General features: G+C 35.1%; 3 protein-coding genes across 5 annotated transcripts; 1 reads left to right on the top strand and 2 right to left on the bottom strand.

Annotated features, from left to right (window-relative positions):
• The first annotated feature begins 717 nt into the window (after positions 1-717).
• Positions 718-5,105, top strand: LOC123215955 (caffeoylshikimate esterase). Of its 3 annotated transcripts, XM_044636276.1 has the most exons (8): positions 718-2,161; positions 2,316-2,406; positions 2,494-2,526; positions 3,711-3,857; positions 3,927-4,057; positions 4,134-4,271; positions 4,362-4,460; positions 4,543-5,105. In XM_044636276.1, exons 1-8 carry the CDS (start codon positions 2,111-2,113, stop codon positions 4,903-4,905), a joined length of 1,053 nt encoding a protein of 350 aa, XP_044492211.1. In that variant the 5' UTR covers positions 718-2,110; the 3' UTR covers positions 4,906-5,105. The 3 variants fall into 3 exon arrangements, with proteins under 3 accessions (XP_044492211.1, XP_044492212.1, XP_044492213.1); XM_044636277.1 differs by lacking the exon at positions 3,711-3,857 and having other exon boundaries at positions 724-2,161; XM_044636278.1 differs by lacking the exons at positions 718-2,161; positions 2,316-2,406; positions 2,494-2,526 and having other exon boundaries at positions 3,740-3,857; positions 3,932-4,057.
• Positions 5,106-7,329: 2,224 nt separating this feature from the next.
• Positions 7,330-11,364, bottom strand: LOC123216987 (UDP-glucuronic acid decarboxylase 2-like). Its single transcript, XM_044637710.1, is given in 8 exon segments — positions 7,330-7,844; positions 8,248-8,340; positions 9,270-9,344; positions 9,465-9,548; positions 9,649-9,728; positions 10,138-10,285; positions 10,405-10,728; positions 10,731-11,364. Coding segments are annotated over 8 exon segments (1,317 nt in total). The 5' UTR covers positions 11,007-11,364; the 3' UTR covers positions 7,330-7,607.
• Positions 11,365-15,084: 3,720 nt separating this feature from the next.
• On the bottom strand, positions 15,085-15,818 carry LOC123217502 (pectinesterase inhibitor 6-like). Its single transcript, XM_044638564.1, has one exon. The coding sequence runs from the start codon at positions 15,771-15,773 to the stop codon at positions 15,189-15,191; it is 585 nt and encodes a 194-aa protein (XP_044494499.1). The 5' UTR covers positions 15,774-15,818; the 3' UTR covers positions 15,085-15,188.
• Positions 15,819-18,294: the final 2,476 nt, after the last annotated feature.

The raw sequence follows: 18,294 nt of genomic DNA, 5'->3' as shown, positions 1-18,294 counted from the left end.
ATAACACTGGAAACAGTATTTATTGACCTCTGCAGCGCCCACTTTGATGGCATCAGTGTTTGGTAGATTATCTACCAATTTTTATTTTTTTTTCTAATAATAACCATTTGAAAGAGATTGAAAATATTGTTTGATAATTTAGTTTTGAAATCTTCACCCATGTCTAGGAAGGCAGATGGCTAACCTTCACCTATCAATATCTGTGTTTATGGACACTACTGAAGCAGCGGAGCTGCAATTAATTCATTGAATAACGTTCTAGGGATATGAGCTGAGCCAAAGTGAAACATTACTTTGAAATGCTAATGTTGTCACTCTCATGTGAAATCACAATTTCATTACACCATTTTACTTTAAGGTAATTGAGTTGATAAATATATATAGATGGGTATGCTAATTCTAAATTGTCGGCTTTGTTTTCACATCACTCCAAGGAAACATGAAGTTGAAGAGATTGATTTATTATTGATCAAACAATTGATTAATTTGGACTTTGAATGTTCAAGGCCATTTTCCATGTTTTATGAAAATATTTGAAGTGTGCATAGTGTCGCGGGTTTGGATTTTTGACACAGCAAAATGGCCTGTACAGCGTCCTGATTTTACCCTTAAGTAGGTTAAATCTTATACATATGCCATTAATTGGCTTGAGGTTGACTGATTTGGTCATATTATGAACTCGTCAAGGAAGGGGCTTAAGCCTCTAATCAGTATGTGCAATAGAGTCTAACCTCTTTTTTATTGTTAACTATGAAGATCTATCATCAGCTCGGTAATGCACTTTCCTCTAACAGAGCATCGTCCTCCTAAAGAGTTGTGAAGTATTGCTAATATGACGAGGAAAGACACCTCATGTCTTAGGTCACACTCCACTTGAATGCTTCGTGAAACCGCTCAACATTATATGCTTTTCAGTATTCACCCTTGATGCTTTTGTGACTTCTGTTGTTGAAATAAGGTTGTAACACTCTTCAACACCTATTTGTATACAGGCCCCTATGCATGTTATTATTGTGAACATTCAACTATTCGGCTCATAGCACCACTAATGGCTCTGAGAGAGGTCAATTCCTTTGGATGCACCTATGTCGTCATGTCAACATGTTACGATATCCTATAAGATAAGCTAATTCTGTCTCCAGCAACTAGAAGGGCGCCAGCTACCTTTAGTTGCAAATCCATTTTCATGTCGATCATTTTCGGTACGTCGAAAGGTAGCTACTTGCTCCTAATTGTGGGATACCCTTCCAAACATGTGCGCACACGCATGTATATTGGACTCTGCATATTGCTTGCCCCGTGTATCATAGCGCCCAGCCTATTACCATAAGTACGCAGGAAACCTCTTCCACAGCCAAGATTGTTTGGAAGGAAGCATCGTGATGTTGATGCCTTCTTTGGTTCTCTGTTATCGTGACCGACTATCATTATACCAACAGGGGCGTCCGCATTAAAAAAAATGGCGCACTTTCCCCAGAGAACATCTCCATTATATTATTAATTTTAGCCATCCTGACTACATTTTCTGTCTTTAAACTAATAAATTTTGGCTGAATAAACGTTTCCTACAAACAAACCTTTAGGATCGTTTAATTCCAGTTTGTAAAGAAAACACGGTGGAAAGTTTTATGGAGAGACGTGATAAGGAATGGGATGAGACTCCCAATCAGATAAGAGTACGGCCTGATGCAGCAACAGCATCTATAGAATCTACAAGTTCCGTGATTTGCAGTATGGGCACATGCCACCTCATCAATAGTGGAACCGTACTAGTGTCCAACTATTCTATTTATTTATCCTTGTGCCTCTCCAACTTTCCTACGGTAATCTTGTCTCATCAATAGTGGAACCGTGTTAGTGTCCAACTATTCTATTTATTTATCCTTCTACCTCTCCAACTTTCCTACGGTAATCTTGTGTGTTGTAAAGCGGTCGGCTGAGCCAAAAATTTCTCACTTTGACCCTGCACGAGCCTTCTTCGCATTACTGTTTTCCGCAGATGTACCTTTCATTTTGCATTTTATACGTACATATATAGATCCAGATGTAATGTTCGAGTAGATAGTAATTGGATAGCACTGCGTTCTTCGGCTTTACAAGAAGAAAGAAGATGGCAGTTCAAATTCATCCAAACGACAACAAAGTAGTCGAGTATCAGGAGGTCAGTATGCTAAAATATATATATATATATATATATATATATATATATATATATATATATATATATATATATATATGCTGGCTGGAGATTCTATTCTGTTCAAGTAAAGGATTTTTGTTTTTGTTGATGGGAATTTGGTGTTGAATAATATTAGGAATGTATAAGAAACGCAAGAGGAGTTCAGCTTTTTACTTGCAAATGGCTGCCTTTTTCTTCTGCAAAAGCTGTTGTTTTCCTTTGCCATGGTAACTCCCTTTCCACCACTCTGACCTTCTCTCCGTGTTTGCTGGTTGGTCGGTTGTGATAAATTAATTCATTGATGAGATATGCAGGTTATGGCATGGAATGCAGCGGTTTCATGAGAGGTAATAGATACTATTTAGTGACCTTTCAATTTTTTTACTGTTTTCAAGTGCACATGTGATAATCTTTATTTGTGTTCACCCAATTACAAAAGTAGATGGAACTCTCTATGGATCTTTCTTGTTCCTGCACAAGAAAATCCAAAGCTTGCGCCCTTGCATGTTACACTACATAATTCTTAATTAGAAAGTTTCTAAGCAGAAGTTGCTCATAAATCCTGACCAAAATGGGTTATTCTGTTTGATTCTACTTGGAACTGGAATCTTTCCTGAAGCCTCCCAATAGTTTATCTCTGTTAGTGTTAATTTGCTCCTTAACAGATAGGAACAGAGATAAGGTATCTCTTTCTCTTCTGTTAGTTCACGTCTTCATTAGTGATAATGATTTTAAATTTGCATAGCTTATACGTAATTTTGAGTCTAATTGGACAAAACGATCGAAGGTAAAGCCAATTATTGAGCATCTGATTTCTTGAGGAGGCCACTAGTGAGCTGCAATCATTCGTACCTTATCTCTATCACAATAATCTTTGCGTGTTATGGTATGCTTTTTGTATAAAGATACAATAAGACTACAACCGAACTTATGTTTGAGTGATGATGAGGTGGGTTATTGTGAATTCAGGCTCAACTATAGATTTAAAAGATAACTTCCGTTTAAACATCAAAAAGTGATCCCATTCAATTATGAGAGTCATGTATATAACAGTTTTACTCGTGAATATGGTATACATGACGGCAACTTTTCCTAAAGATGTCTAGAACTTGTACGGGGTATGTGGGTCAGGTGTTGAATTACGACCTGAAATTCAATATGTTGGTCTTGGTCAGCTAACCTGGTTTGGTAGGCTAACTATCAATTGTTGGGCTCAACCAGACCCACTGCTTCAACAAAGCATAACTAACGTAAGAGAACCAAGGGTGATGTATTATTCATTCCAACTAATTACCATGGGAAAAATGGGTCTGGGTCCCCAATTTATATTTATCAGATATTAATTGGATTAGGGAGGGTCATCGTCTATGTCATTGTCATTAAATCTGTTCACCTACCTACCCTTGCCTTTGTGGGAATTGAGTGTTTGATGATTTGATTTTGTCAAACAAAACGTGCTCATTTTATGATCAAACAAAAGAAAATTTTGGGCCCAATTTTAATGTGGTTTCATGATTTGAATTTTGAGTAGAATGTGGAACCAGGCTAGCAAGTGCTGGGTATGCTGTGTTTGGCATCGACTATGAAGGACATGGGCGGTCCCTGGGAGCTCGTTGTTACATCAAGAAATTTAAAAATATCGTTAATGACTGTAACGACTTTTTCAAGTCTGTCTGTGGTAGGCATTCTGCAACAAATACCTTGTACAACACTGTATTTTATTATTCTTATGTGGTTTAATCTCCAGCGCAGGAAGAGTTCAGGGACAAGGGAAGGTTCTTGTATGGTGAGTCAATGGGAGGAGCTGTGGCTCTTCTACTTCACAAAAAAGACCCACCTTTCTGGAATGGTGCTGTTCTTGTTGCACCAATGTGCAAGGTACAAATTTTAAGCTTAAACTTAATAAAATATAATTACGGTGGCTAACTTCGTTATAACATCAATTAAACGTTAGATTTCAGAGAAGGTGAAGCCACATCCTGTAGTTATCAATATATTAACCAGAGTGGAAGAGATTATACCAAAATGGAAGATTGTACCCACAAAAGATGTCATTGACTCTGCTTTCAAGGACCCTATTAAGCGAGAAGAGGTGGGGGGACCTTTTGATTTATATTTGATAAAGTGAACAAGTTATCTTTAAATTAAAGATTCAATCTCACTTGCCCCCTAAATGTCTTAGATAAGAAGCAATAAGTTGATATACCAAGATAAGCCCAGGCTGAAAACAGCATTGGAAATGCTCAGAACCAGCATGAACCTTGAAGACAGTTTAAACGAGGTTAATAAAGCCATCTTTCTCTATAAGCCCTGTTGCATTTTCTGTTGAAGCTCTGAATCAATAGCAACTTTGTGCTTTGCAGGTGACAATACCATTCTTTGTGTTACACGGGGAAGCAGACACAGTAACAGACCCAGAAGTGAGCAAGGCACTGTACGAGCGGGCCACCAGCAAGGACAAGACCATAAAATTGTACCCAGGAATGTGGCATGCTTTAACATCAGGAGAACCAGATGAAAACGTAGATGTTGTTTTTGGTGATATCATTGCTTGGCTTGATAAGCGCACTAGTGATGCCAGTGCTATGGTAGTCACGCCGATTCACCCATCGTTTTGCGATGGCATTCAGAAACTCACTGATGCCAACCAACGTACATCGATTCAACAACGTAGCTATTTGTGTGGGCTGAGAGGAAGTCGCATGTTCCATCACTCAGCAATGTAGCTCTAGGTCAAAACCCAGATAGACCTCTTTATGTGGCTACCAAATTTCAATTGGTGGTTTTTTTAGCACTTTCATTTGCAAGATGTGCACCCTGAATTGGAAATAAAATAAGGGTCAGTATTCATGCTTTGTTGGACAGAGGCAAGGCATTCATATTAATCATATAAAATTAAGAATTGAGAAGAACTCGTTGAAGACAAGATCTCATCATTGTTATTGGTATTTTATAATATATTATACATATTATATTATACAATAATAAAAAAAATATACATTTAAGATATATTGAATTAATATGATATAATAATTATATCATATGATAAATACATTTTTTTAGAAAAATAACGAAGATTTTATTATCATTATTCTTGGGAATCCAAAGTGATATAGCTTGTTCCATGTGATTTTTAATACTCTAAACAAGTAGTCTTATTATTTACTTGGGATCCTTGATAGATTGAACAAGTAGTCTTATTATTTCTTTGTGATCCTTGATACTAGAATAATTAATCTTGATATTTGTGATTTGTCGGATATCATAACCTCTCCTCTAAAGGGGAATGGCTTAGTCATTTGCCTTATTTGTATACTCTCAAAACCCTTTTTTTTTTTTTTTTTTCGCACTAGCTAGTTAATTTTGATGGTAAGGTTATTATCATTCACAATCTAATTTTGTGATAGTGCATGTTTAACAGTGGATACTAATAATGTTATTGTTAACCCGATGGGTTTTCGAAAATTCACTTTAATAATCTAATTATTTCCTTATAATCCTTGATATGCGAATAATTAGTCTTGATATTTGTGTTTTGCTGGATGTTAGAGATGTTAATAAGCCGGGCCGTGCTAGCTTCGACTCGACCCATCGAGCTAATGGGCCGTGTCGAGCCTAAGGCCCAAACAGTAACGGGCCTTCAGGCCGAGCCGGCCCATTAAAATATAAAGGCCCGGCCCATATAATAACAGGCCTTAATCGGGCCGGGTTGGGCTTTAATTGGGCCGGCCCAGCTCATTTAATCAATTTTTTTAAAAAAAAAATTTAATTAACATTTTTTAACATAAATTTTTTTCAATTATTAAAACCGATAACAGTATCCCGAATATTTTATTTATAACCCCTCACTTGTGACGGAGGAATACCGTAGTTATATGATGAAAAATATTATAAATTGATAACATAGTATAAATAAATTAATTTATATACGATATAAATTACAAAACATAAATAAAATATATCTACTATATAATATTTATCTATTCATCTTTTATATTTAAATCTCTGAATTCTTCAAAAATAAATAATTATTATTTACGAATTTAGATATTTTTTGAAAGAGAGCTAATGAAATTGAAAATATAATGCAATAATTGAAATTGAGTGATTAAAAGATTTATAAATAAAAGTGAAAATAAAAAGAAATAAAATAGATTTATTTAAAAAAAAAAATTTTTAAAAAATTTTGTAGAGGCTCCTGCCTGGCAGAAGCATAAATCTGCTTCTGCCAAGGCAGAAGCAGACCAAGGCGGCAAGGCAGCAGAAGCCAAGATTTGCTTCTGCTGCCTAAGAAAAAAAAATATATATATATATATATATATATATATATATATATAAACAGTATCGGGCCGGACCGGGCCAGCCCATGGGCCTAATATTAAAGCCCTAGGCCTGGCCCGGCACTCTACAGTGTCGGGCCGGGCTTTATCGTACCCGAGCCTTTTTTCGTGCTTCGGGGCGGGCCTCTATTTGGCCCGGCCCAATTGACGTGTCTACTGGATGTTATAACCTCTCCTCTAAGGGGGAATGGTTTGATCATTTATCTGATTTGTATGCTTAAAACCTGTTTTTTCGACACTAGCTAATTAATTTTGATGGTAAGGGTGTTATCTTTCACAATCTAATTTTGTGATAGTACATGTTTAACAATGGATGTCGATAATATTATTGTTAACTTTACAGGCTTTTAAGAGTTCACTCCAATACTCTTATTATTTTTTTGTAGTTTTTGATACTTGAACAATTAGTCTGATATTTAGGGTTTGTTGGATATCATAACCTTTCCTTTAAGGGCGAATAGCTCAATCATTTGTCTGATTTATGTGCTCTCAAAACTTGTTTTTTCAACACTAGCTAGTTAATTTTGATGGTAAGCTTATTATTATTTACAATCTAATTTTAAGATGATACATGTTTAACAGTAGATGCCAATGATGTTATTGTAAACCCTGGGGGTTCTATAAGAGTCCGCTTCAATAGTCAAATGGAGATAGGCAGATAGGCCTTCTACTATTTCTGATTTTCAATAAATAACAAAATTGGGTTGCTTTTACAGTTGCTTGTTTCATAAACGCCTGGTTGAAAGCTAGGGCATCATTCCACTGAAGCTAAGAAATGATAACAATAAAGTAAACAAACCCAACACAGAATGATTGTAAAATAATAATGTATTGCTACTGGCGCTATAAGGCCACGTTGCATAAAAATAACAAAGGATATAATGTTATTTTTTTCAGTTTCAAATATAAGCTTTGAAGGTGGAGTAACATAAAAATCACAAAGAAGACGGGACACGCATGCTGATCAAGGCAACTTGGAACCTATATCAAGGGGACAAGAGGCCTCGTATGCTGCTACGGCTGCATTTTCTGTTGATGCTGCTAACATATTGTTTAAGCAAATGAAAATATGGGAATCCTATGGCAACTTAGGATGCTAACGTTGTGGTTGAGGTGGTGGTGGCATCACCTTCCTTATGGTCACCAAAGATTCGTAGACGAAAATCTTTCACCATTAAAGGAAGACCCTTCCTCAGGGACACCTTAGGTTCCCAACCAAGTTGTTCTTTAGCCCTAGAGATATCAGGCTTCCTCTTGTGAGGATCATCTTCAGTGTTGGGCCTGAACTCTATCTTAGCATTGGGATCAATTGTCTCCTGGACCACCTGCACCAATGAAATCATTCTTCACATTTCTGAGGAAACACCAATACATGTAGAAAACTTACCTGCATTTGTGCTAAATTCAATAGTAAGCATCTGTTGAAATTTTAAAACTGGATATCTAAAGCTTATGTCTTGATCTTCATTAACAGAGTAATTCTAAATCTCAAATTGTTGATTTGAGTGCCCCTCCATGTCGCGGGAGGATGGAGACAATACAAGTCATCATCATGTCTATCAACACCAACTTGTTTTAGAGCTTAGCTTATAGGAAATTCTCACTTCTGCTAGTGTTCTGCTATTCTATTTCTTTATAACAGTAGCTTCTGACTAAAACAATGACTATATGAAAGCAACAATACCACAAAGCAAAGAAAAATGACAGTTTAATTAAGTGACGGCTTACCTGAGCAAGTTCAAGCATGGTGAATTCGCCGGGGTTTCCAAGATTAAAAGGTCCCACATGCTCTCCTTCCATCAAGCGCATCAGACCTTCCACCTATTGTGACACCATTCAACAAACCATCTTAATCATAATGAACAGCAGCGACCAAGCTAAATTTTCAGAATATTGCAGGGAGGAAAACTGTAAAGTTATCCCAGAAGCCTAACTAAAACTATTAAAATACGCCTAAACCATAGTTTTCAATGTAACTTTGGGAAAAAGCCTATCCCAGCACCACATAACAAGCACTGAAGACAAATTATCCATTTGCTTGTCTGATATGGTTACCAATATACAATTCAAGGGGCATTTATAATTTAACTGCAGAGAGATTAGTGGGACCCAAGAATCCTTTCTTTGATACTGTCTTGTCAATGCCATATGTACCTTCTATTAGGGCAACAATTGATGAAGCTATCAAAATCGAGCCCAGCCTACATGTATGGAGAAATTAAGATAGCTGTCTTCAGTGGGGACTTGACTGGGCTCTAGTCACATGGTATATGCCTCTTCAAGTTATAAATTCTCATAAAACATTTAGACCCTCAACTGGCATTTTTGGCACTAGTGAAACTATTCACTAAGCTGAAATGTCAAAAAAATATTTCCAAAACATCTCATCTCCACATGCGTACATGCAAGAAAGAGAAAAAGAAAACTGTTTTCCTGAACAGTTTTGCAGCAGGTACCACATGCAGAAACCAGTTCCCCGTATACATGCAAACCCCACATAGAAAAGGTAATCCTAATTTGTATTTTACCATAATTTTTTTTTCTACAACACAAAATGCGCATTTCAAAAATAACATCCCAAAATATTTACAGTCTCTAAATGTCAGACTCGTATAATTTATTAAGAAGCAAATAGGAGTGAACAGGCAATCACTAATCCTAGAACTACTAGGGGAAAATCAAAAAATGAATGAGCAAGAACTCCAATAATGTATCATCAGAAAATAATAATAAGAAAAAGTTTGTTTTACCAAATCAGAAACGTATTGGAAACTCCTTGTCTGCTTTCCATCACCATAAACAGTCAGAGGCTCCTTCCTTAACGCCTGCATCATTGCAGCCAATTATCATTAATTAATTATAAACACTCTCGACCTACAAGCCCACCACCATAACTTTTGAAAACATATAATAATAATATTATCATAACACGAGCAAGCAAGCACCTGAGCAACAAAATTGCTAACAACACGTCCATCATCAATACACATACGAGGGCCATAAGTGTTAAAAATCCTAGCAATCCTAACCTGAACAACAAAACAAAGTAAAAACAAATATAATGTCCAAAACTTCATCTTATAATATTATATTGCAATAAAAAAAAGTTAAGTTTAAATTTTATCAAACCTCAACGCCAGCTCCTCTGTGGTAGTCCATGGTCAATGTTTCAGCTGTTCGCTTTCCCTCGTCATAACAACTTCGGACACCTGTCACACAGATTTAATTAATTAAAAGATAGCAGTGTTTGCCAGATCTACCATGCAATAAAATTCATGCTACTAGGATAACCAATCTAACCTCAACCTTTCCTTTGGTTTTACTCTATTACCATTCCCAACCTACACCTAAATTGTCCAAAATATCAAAAGTTGTTTAGAAATGTTTAGTGCATTGTGAACCCTGTGATTACTGTTTTCAGCCCCACCAATCATGGCTATCAAAAATACCAGATCTGAAGCAATAAGTGCAAAAACGTGTATGGTTTCAATGTTAACAAAAATGAAACGACATGGGTTCTACTCGGACGGAAGCAAAAACGCGTGAGCCATACATAGTCTCCTACCATAATTAAATTTAATTTAAATAAAACAAGAAAGGTTAGGGATGAATACTGACCGATAGGATTGACGTTGCCCCAGTAAGTCTCCTTCTGTGGATGCTGAAGAGGATCACCGTACACCTCACTTGTGCTGGTTAACAGAAACCTCGCTCCCACTCTCTTCGCCAATCCGAGCATATTCAATGTTCCCACCACATTTGTCTTGTAAACTTCACAATTAAGGATTAAAACCAGGTTTTTTTATTTAGAAGTAGAATTAAGAGCTCTGAAAACATATATATTAATTAACAAAACTTTCAAAAAAAAAAAAAAAGAAAGGATATGATAGTCTTGACGGGGTTGAACTTGTAATGAACAGGTGATGCCGGACAAGCGAGATGGTAGATCTGGTCAACCTCCAGCAAGATAGGCTCGACGACGTCGTGTCTGATGAGCTCGAAATTTGGGTTCCCAAAGTGGTGCATCACGTTTTCCTTCCGTCCCGTGAAGAAATTATCAACCACGATAACACTGTCACCTCTCGCGATCAAACGGTCCACAAGATGCGAACCCACAAAGCCTGCCCCACCCGTAACAACAATTCTAAGACCCTTTCGTTTTAGCCCCAAGGGCACCTTCCCCCCCGAATTGAACAACCCGCCCCGATGCGCGGGTTGTAAATTCTCTCATGCGTCTCCATCGGGTGGTAAGACAACGAATCAGAGATCGCAAGGTGGTTTTGACTGTAAGGGTTACGATAGGACGGGACAACTGTGAAAAACAGAGTGGCTAAAGCAATGCCGACCAGCACAAATACCAAACGCTGCTCCCGGAGCATGTACCGAATGGGTCGGGTCACGGCGAACCATGGTTTGATTGGTTTAGGATGATATGAATCCGTCACAGAATGAGTCTCATGGCCTCTATATATAAGCTCAGAACCCATTTCTGAACCCAAAAAAAAATCTATAATCGAGTCTAAAATTCAAAAACTAGAGCCAAATGTTGAGATCAAGAGACAAAAAGCATATAAAAGACAGGAAAAGGGGTGAGTTAGAAGCGCTTGAGGATGCCGTGAAAAGGGGTCAGCGGCTTTGGTTTTGAAGGAATTCTGAGTTATGGTTGGGTATGTTAATATAAGGTGTGGAGACGAGTTAGTACAGAAAAGAAAGAATAGATTTTCAGAAAAATGGAACCGCCATTCGGGCTTTCATTGGAGTTAAATTATTATTATAGACAAGAAAAGTACTTGGATTTCTTTTCTTTTCTTTCCTAGTTGGCTGGATTCAGTTGTCCAAATTTCACGAAAATTTTGTTTTCAGTCTTACCAAGATTTTCATGTGGAATTTATTCCAATTAAATTTCACCGTTTTAATTTGAGTGGCTCAAGAGAAGCTGCCGTCTGTGATTAAAATTAGGTGAGCTATGAGGCCCATAAAAGGCTCGCTTGAGTGATTTAGATTTAGACATTCTTTGTTTTTCCACTAAACTAACCCAACGTCACTTCACCCTGCCCTAATTTGTTTATTTTGGATAATAAATTAGGCGAATTAATTACACCATATAAAATAAAATAAATTTTATTTTTATTTTAATAATAGTTTAACAAGACAAAAAAAAAAAATTTCAAAATTATTCACCACCGTTCTATAAATAAATAAATAAATAAATAAAACAATATGGTGGGGACGCTTTATAGACTTTGAAAATTCCTTAACTTTGTTAGATGCCGACAATGCATGGCTGCTGCTGCTGCTGCTTTTAAATTTATTCAAAATAAATTTCAACAAATATCTCCTGATTTTACTTTCTTATTTTGAACTTGAATAAAATTTGTTAATTGCCACTCGTGTGTTGACGTCACGTGCCTTGTGTATTAATAAGGTAAAAAATTAGGCCAAAGAGATATTTTTTACTTAGTTTTAATATAAAGAAAAATGTATGTTTATAGGGTTTTAAAAATTTAAATTTTTTTATTAGAATTAAGATAAAAATTATTATTTTATTAATAATATTAAAATATTTTTTTTATCTTATTTATTTTTAAGTTTTGAAAACTCATATTTTATCTTTTAGTTTCAACTTTAAAAAGTAACTTTTTCTCGTCAAATCTTTAGGGTTTGCTATAAACTTAGACAATGATAACAATCAATCGATTCTAGCATCAATCGACCTTCTGTGCATCTCTCTTTGCTAGTATTAATGGCTCCAAACGAAGGCCAACAAAGCCCAAAGACGAAGAAGCTTCATCAAATTGACCTTGAATAGTGAAAATCTATTACATTTTTTGTCGATTTAACTTCAAATATAGACAATCGTCGATGAAGATCTATTCTCTAACCACAAATGTGTTTGTTGCATGTTAGATCTAGATGATACATGATGATTCATGACATTTGTAGGCAGAGAACAATGGTTATGTCTTTATTCAAGTTGCGATTGGAAGCATTGATAGATGAGAGGTTACCCAAAGAACCTCATTGATGAAAAAAATAAAAGAATAAAACTCTAAAAGACTGTTTGGTTTCAATATTTAAAAATTATTTTGACATTTTATCTTTTATTCTTTTGTTTAATTTTCAGTAATAAAATATTATAATAATCTTTTATTACTAATATTGACGTGACAGGTAATATACGTGATAATCTGATTATTACATTCACTTTAGCTATTTAAAGATTATCAATATAATTTTGATTTTATTATAATTATATTATTATTTATTAATTTTTTGAGATAAAAATAAATTTATTTTTAATTAATATGACAAATAATATAAAAAATATTTAAAAATAATTATATTCAAGTTCATTTAAATAAAATAATTTACTAGTATTTTTTTATTATCTTTAATCAAACATAATAATTATTTATACTTACTAAATTTTATCAAATATAGTAATAATTTATACCTAATAATTTTCTATATAATTTATCTTCAAAGTAATCTTTTTATTTTAATAATAAAATATTATTCAAATTAAATACCCTTAGAGGGATGAAAATATAATTTTTTTAATTTTTGGATAAAAATTTAATTTTTTAAACAAATAAAAAAATAACATTTTATATTAGATAAATATTTAGAATTTTAAAATCATACATGTGCCAGTTTGTTTTTCCCTAGGGTAAGAAAAAGTCTTCTGGGCTAAAAAATTAGTACTTTTTCCGGTCCCACCAAACATCACCGAAATAAGAACTCGCTAGACCAGAAAATTATTGATATTTGTGTTAGAATTAATTTATTTTTATTAATATTATATTTTGGGTGATGGGAAAAATATAAGAAAGAAGAAGATGTGAAAAAGTGGGGGTGGTGATAGGCAGGAGGAAGGACTTGAAATGCACCTCGCCGGGGGGTGAAGGGGGGAGGAGAATTCGTTGTTCTGAAGCGACGTTGACTCTCCGCCTTCCACGTGGTGGTGGGGGTGTAAATATTTGGCACGTTTCTCATATTATGCTATGTTATGTTATGTTATGTTTTTGGCATGATGATTGAGATTTGAGAAAATAACATGAGCCCCATGCATCCCATGCATGAGCATCAACATTCATTAATTATTTATGTCACTTTTCTCTTCTTTCAATTTTATTTTTCCCCTTCCAATAAAACCCGTCATTTCACTCTTTTTCTTTTTTAAAGAGCATTAATTGAAAACCCACAATTTGATTTTGATTGTTGCATTAGTATTACACTTCTCGCCCACCCTACGCCCACGGCTTCACACACAAAATTTCATTAATGAGTAACGATTTGAAATTAGCCGGAGGATATTTCTCACCCTGGTTTTAATTCAAACTAAAAAAAACATTTTTAAAAATTAAATATCTATTTATAAATTATTAAATTAACCAAAACTATTAATTATAAGGGATAAAATCATTATTTTATTAGTAATATTAAATTAGATAAAATTATATCTCATTTTCTTCTTTTAATTAAAAAAATTAATAATTTCTTTATGATTAAGTTTAAAAAATTTTACTTTTCTTCCATATTTGACCAACTATTCAATGAATGATTATCTCCCTCTCCAGTGACCTTTTTCGTTGTCTCTAAATTAGAACGACGAACATTGTTTTCGTGGTGGTGGGTGATCATTCTTCGTGGTTAGATCTAAAAAATTAATGGAAAACGTCAATCATTGGCTGGAATGGTGGTGGCTAAAGAAGTGAAATAAACTTTAAGGGTGATATATTAATTTTTCAAACTTTGAAAATGAGATGAAGTATTAGTTTTTAAAACCTAAGAAAAAATAATATTAACTTTTAAGTTTTTAAGGTTTAATAGTAAAATCATAATTTATCCTTATCTGTAACTAAAAAATTTAACAAAAATTAATATTTGGGTGAGTATTTAAATTTTTAAAAGATAATGAATGTGTCTTTGAGAATTAGGTCAAAAATAATCCTTTCGCCTTTGAAATTCGGTGTGACAATGGTCAATCAATTTGGTGATTGTTTTTCTTGAATTTTCTTGGTTAATATGGATTCCGACTTGCTTGAAAATTGAACTCCGGAATTGCTAAAATGTTTCCAAATGTATTGATGATACTGACATAAAGGCCTTAAGGGCATGGAGGTAATAATAGGAAAATTTACCATAGTAATCAATTTAAAGCATATATTTTTTCTATGCAATCGATTATTACCTACCATGATTATAAAGAATTTTATATGCATGGAGTAGTTGTGGCTCCATCAAGAGAACTTGTATATATTTAATGTTTTAAGAAATTGAATATAATAAGTGACAGAAAGCTCAGGATCAACGCAGACTTCTGGGTGTCAACTTGACAGGCAGGTTCTTCACAATTGATTCCAGGTCAACCAATAGCTCCTTAATCATCGATTATTGAGCACGAATGTTTCAACGTCAATGCAAGGGCCTAACTTTTCCCCAGCCCTTCACTCGATCCAATTAGGCCCCTCTGGCTAGAATGGGCTAGCCATCAACTTAAGGCAAAACAAAATTCTAGTAAAGATTATTTAAATTTCAATGCAGAGCTTTACAAAGAGAGAATAAAGTTAACCAACATATGGCTTTATTATTTCATGCAAGGCTTAGCTGTGCATGTGATCTACATAAAATTAAGATATACAGTAGGTTACTTCCATATGTATCTCCTATGGATCGTTTTTTATACCAGAGGTGGAAAGTTTAGCAACAAGATCCAGGGCGTTACTAGTGAAATAAGTGGAATTCAAAACTCGGGTTTTAATCAGAGTAACTCGGGATCCATTTCGGCCTGCAAAACCATCCAAACAAGTGTTTTCATCAGTGAGTGCAGCGCTCATAAATGTATTAAGGTCACCCATTTGTTTATCAAAATTTCTCGCACTTATCTTCCTTAGTATGGCCAATGACTTGTGAAGCTCATCGAGTGCATTTTCAAACCCTTCGATGCAATCTAAAAGGGCCACTCTGTTTCTCCCATTCATACGGCCCTGTTTATTCAGATTGTTCAAGTATTGATTAGCACTCTTAACCTGGCTGATTGTCACCGAAACCCCAGCTCGTGCCCATTTGCTAGGACTTGTCTTAGCAATGGTGGAAAATGAAGCTAATGAGCGAATACAAAGGTCACGATATGTTGTGACACTGCAGGCATTTCGCACATAACTTTTGTTTACCCATGCTGATCCGCCATAATTTGTGAGCCTGACGAGGAGCAAGACCGCGATGATTATGAACATGCTGTGGCGTGCCATTGCAAAAATGCAGAAAGAATGAAACAGAAACACTCTAATACTTGTAAGTAGGAAGTAAGTGATTTGCAGGGAAGATTTATAAAGGGTTTGAACGAACCGCATGAGTTGGAAAGTGTAGAGGCTTTTGTAGTTGAGATAGAAGCAAGAGGCTGGTGAGTGACAATAATGAGTAAGTTGGTCAGCTGAAACAGAGAAATTATATAAGAAAGGGTAAAACATGTGAATTGGCAGGTGAGTTCATGAAGGGTAAGGCTTTCTTTCCACTGGAAGAGCACAATACTATTTTCTGTAAATCAAGTTATTTGATTTCCTCGTACGTTTGTTAATTGCATGATACTGTTTCTTTAAGAAGCCTTTATCAAAGTTATAAGAGGAAGTCGTCGAGTATCTTCATTAGCTCAACTAACCAGATTTCCTTCTGTTTAATCGGTGATGCAATTCACATGAACGGCTACACCTAACTTCACAGGAATCTTTTCAGTCGTATCATGAACACTTGAGACGAAATTTAAGGTATTTCTATTGGCCAAAGGACTATTTCCCACCCAAGGTATGCCTTTTTTTTTCCAAATTCCCCCCCCCCCCCCCCCCCATTAACTTTGAAAATCCAATTTACCCACCTATGGGCCGTTAAAATTAACTGAATCTGTTAGTCATATCATTTTTCCCCCGTCCCAAACCCTAAAAACTAATAATTTTCCCCCACCCCAAATTTTCAAAAATTACATTTCCCCCCTAGGGTTTTCGAACCTTCAGATCCCATTTTTTCGACAACGATCGATGATCTTCAGGTGACGTCTCTTTCTCCCCGGTGTCTCCTCCTTCCAGTCGTATATCTCTCGATGCAGTGTGGCATCGTCCTTGACAAAAATGATTTGTCTTCGTCGAGATGATTCGTCTCTAATGAAGACGAAGACGTCGTATTCGTCTTTGAAAGAAGACGATTCATCTTCCTCGACGATAACACTTAGGAGGGGAAGACTTTGTACAGTCAAAAAGAGGAGATGTCGGGAAGGAAGAGACGTCGTCTGGAGATCATCGATTGTTGTCGAAAAATTCAATCCAAAAGTTTGGAAACCCTAGGGGGAAAATGTTGTTTTTGAAAACTTAGATTGAGGAAAAATGGTTAGTTTTTAGGGTTTGGGGAAAAAAATAAAATAAAATTTAAGTTTATTTTTAATATTACAGATAAAATGATGATTTTGTCTTTAAAACTGTTTTTTTAGTAGTCTATGGGTAGATAAATTAGATTTTCAAAGTTAAAGGGAGGAATTTAGGAAAAAAAACCTACCTTGGGTGGGCAATAGTCCCTTGGACCATTTCTATTCCAAACTAGCTACACGTGTAAGCCCAATGGCTACATTACTTGGACCACATTCACGTCTTTTTTTTTTTTCGGAAGACCATATTTACTGTTCGAAAAATTTATCAATAGCCACCTGTAATTACAATCATTGGGTTCATAAAAGGACAATCATGATGAGCCTTTGAAAGGTTTTTCACTTTGGTAATCACTTAAATTTCAAGGATTTCCGTTAAGTCTAAAATGCTTGTTAACAAGAATATTTATATTGGGTCTTTGTTTGTTTGTCTGTTTTTCTATGTTGGCCTGTTCAGTGAGTTTAGCTTGGACAATCATAGTTGAGATGAAATGAGAGGCTTCACGCGCCTCTTCAAGGAGTTTCTGGACCTCGGTATCAGAGGTAACATGGCGATTCTCGATGAATTTCTTACGGATTTCTTTGGCAGATTCTCTAAGCATCAACGTGTCTCCGGCGAATGATTTCCTTGTGGCTCTTATCAAATCACTGTATGCTCTCAATGCCTCCCCTCTCACCATCTTCTCTCTACGCTCCCAGAAGCCGGCCGGATAATCCACAACCCTCGTCAGTTGCCACTCAATTCAAAACATAAAAATAACCACCGCTTTATCTATCTTAAACATGAAAATCCATAATACGACGCCGTTTACGTTTTTTAATTATATATTGCGTATAATTGAATTAGTGTGGATCGGATCAAAACAAAGCGAGCACCTACTTTTTAGATTGTTTTTTCTTTTCTTTTTTAAATAAATAAACTTTTCTTTATAATATGTACCGCAGAAACCAGGGGCACGGGGTATAGGCTATACCGTATAGCCACACATGTCAATCAATACTTTGGTAAAAGATAGGCCAGAAAACTTATCCCCACTCAATGTCTGATACAAATTTAAATTGTTACCGTTAATTATTAAAAATCTAATATAAAAATCTGTTAATGATTCCTGTTAGTATAAGTTTGAAATAACAATTTTATCTTTATCAAGAAAAGTAATAATAATAATATCCTTTAATATAAAATATAAATTATGCATTAAATATGAAATTGAATTTAAATTACTAATTTACCCTTATTATGTAATGAGCAAATTACTGCTACTGAAATTGCAAAAATTTAATTGAATTTGTTCATATGATCTATGGCTACAATACTACTACCATTATCAATGTGTCTTTTATTGGTCATGTGGTCTATT

The sequence above is a fragment of the Mangifera indica genome, chromosome 5 (genome assembly GCF_011075055.1).
Source record: "Mangifera indica cultivar Alphonso chromosome 5, CATAS_Mindica_2.1, whole genome shotgun sequence".
Taxonomy (NCBI): domain Eukaryota; kingdom Viridiplantae; phylum Streptophyta; class Magnoliopsida; order Sapindales; family Anacardiaceae; genus Mangifera; species Mangifera indica.
The sequence above is the reverse complement of the archived record's forward strand: the minus strand, read 5'-3'. Positions and strand labels throughout refer to the sequence as shown.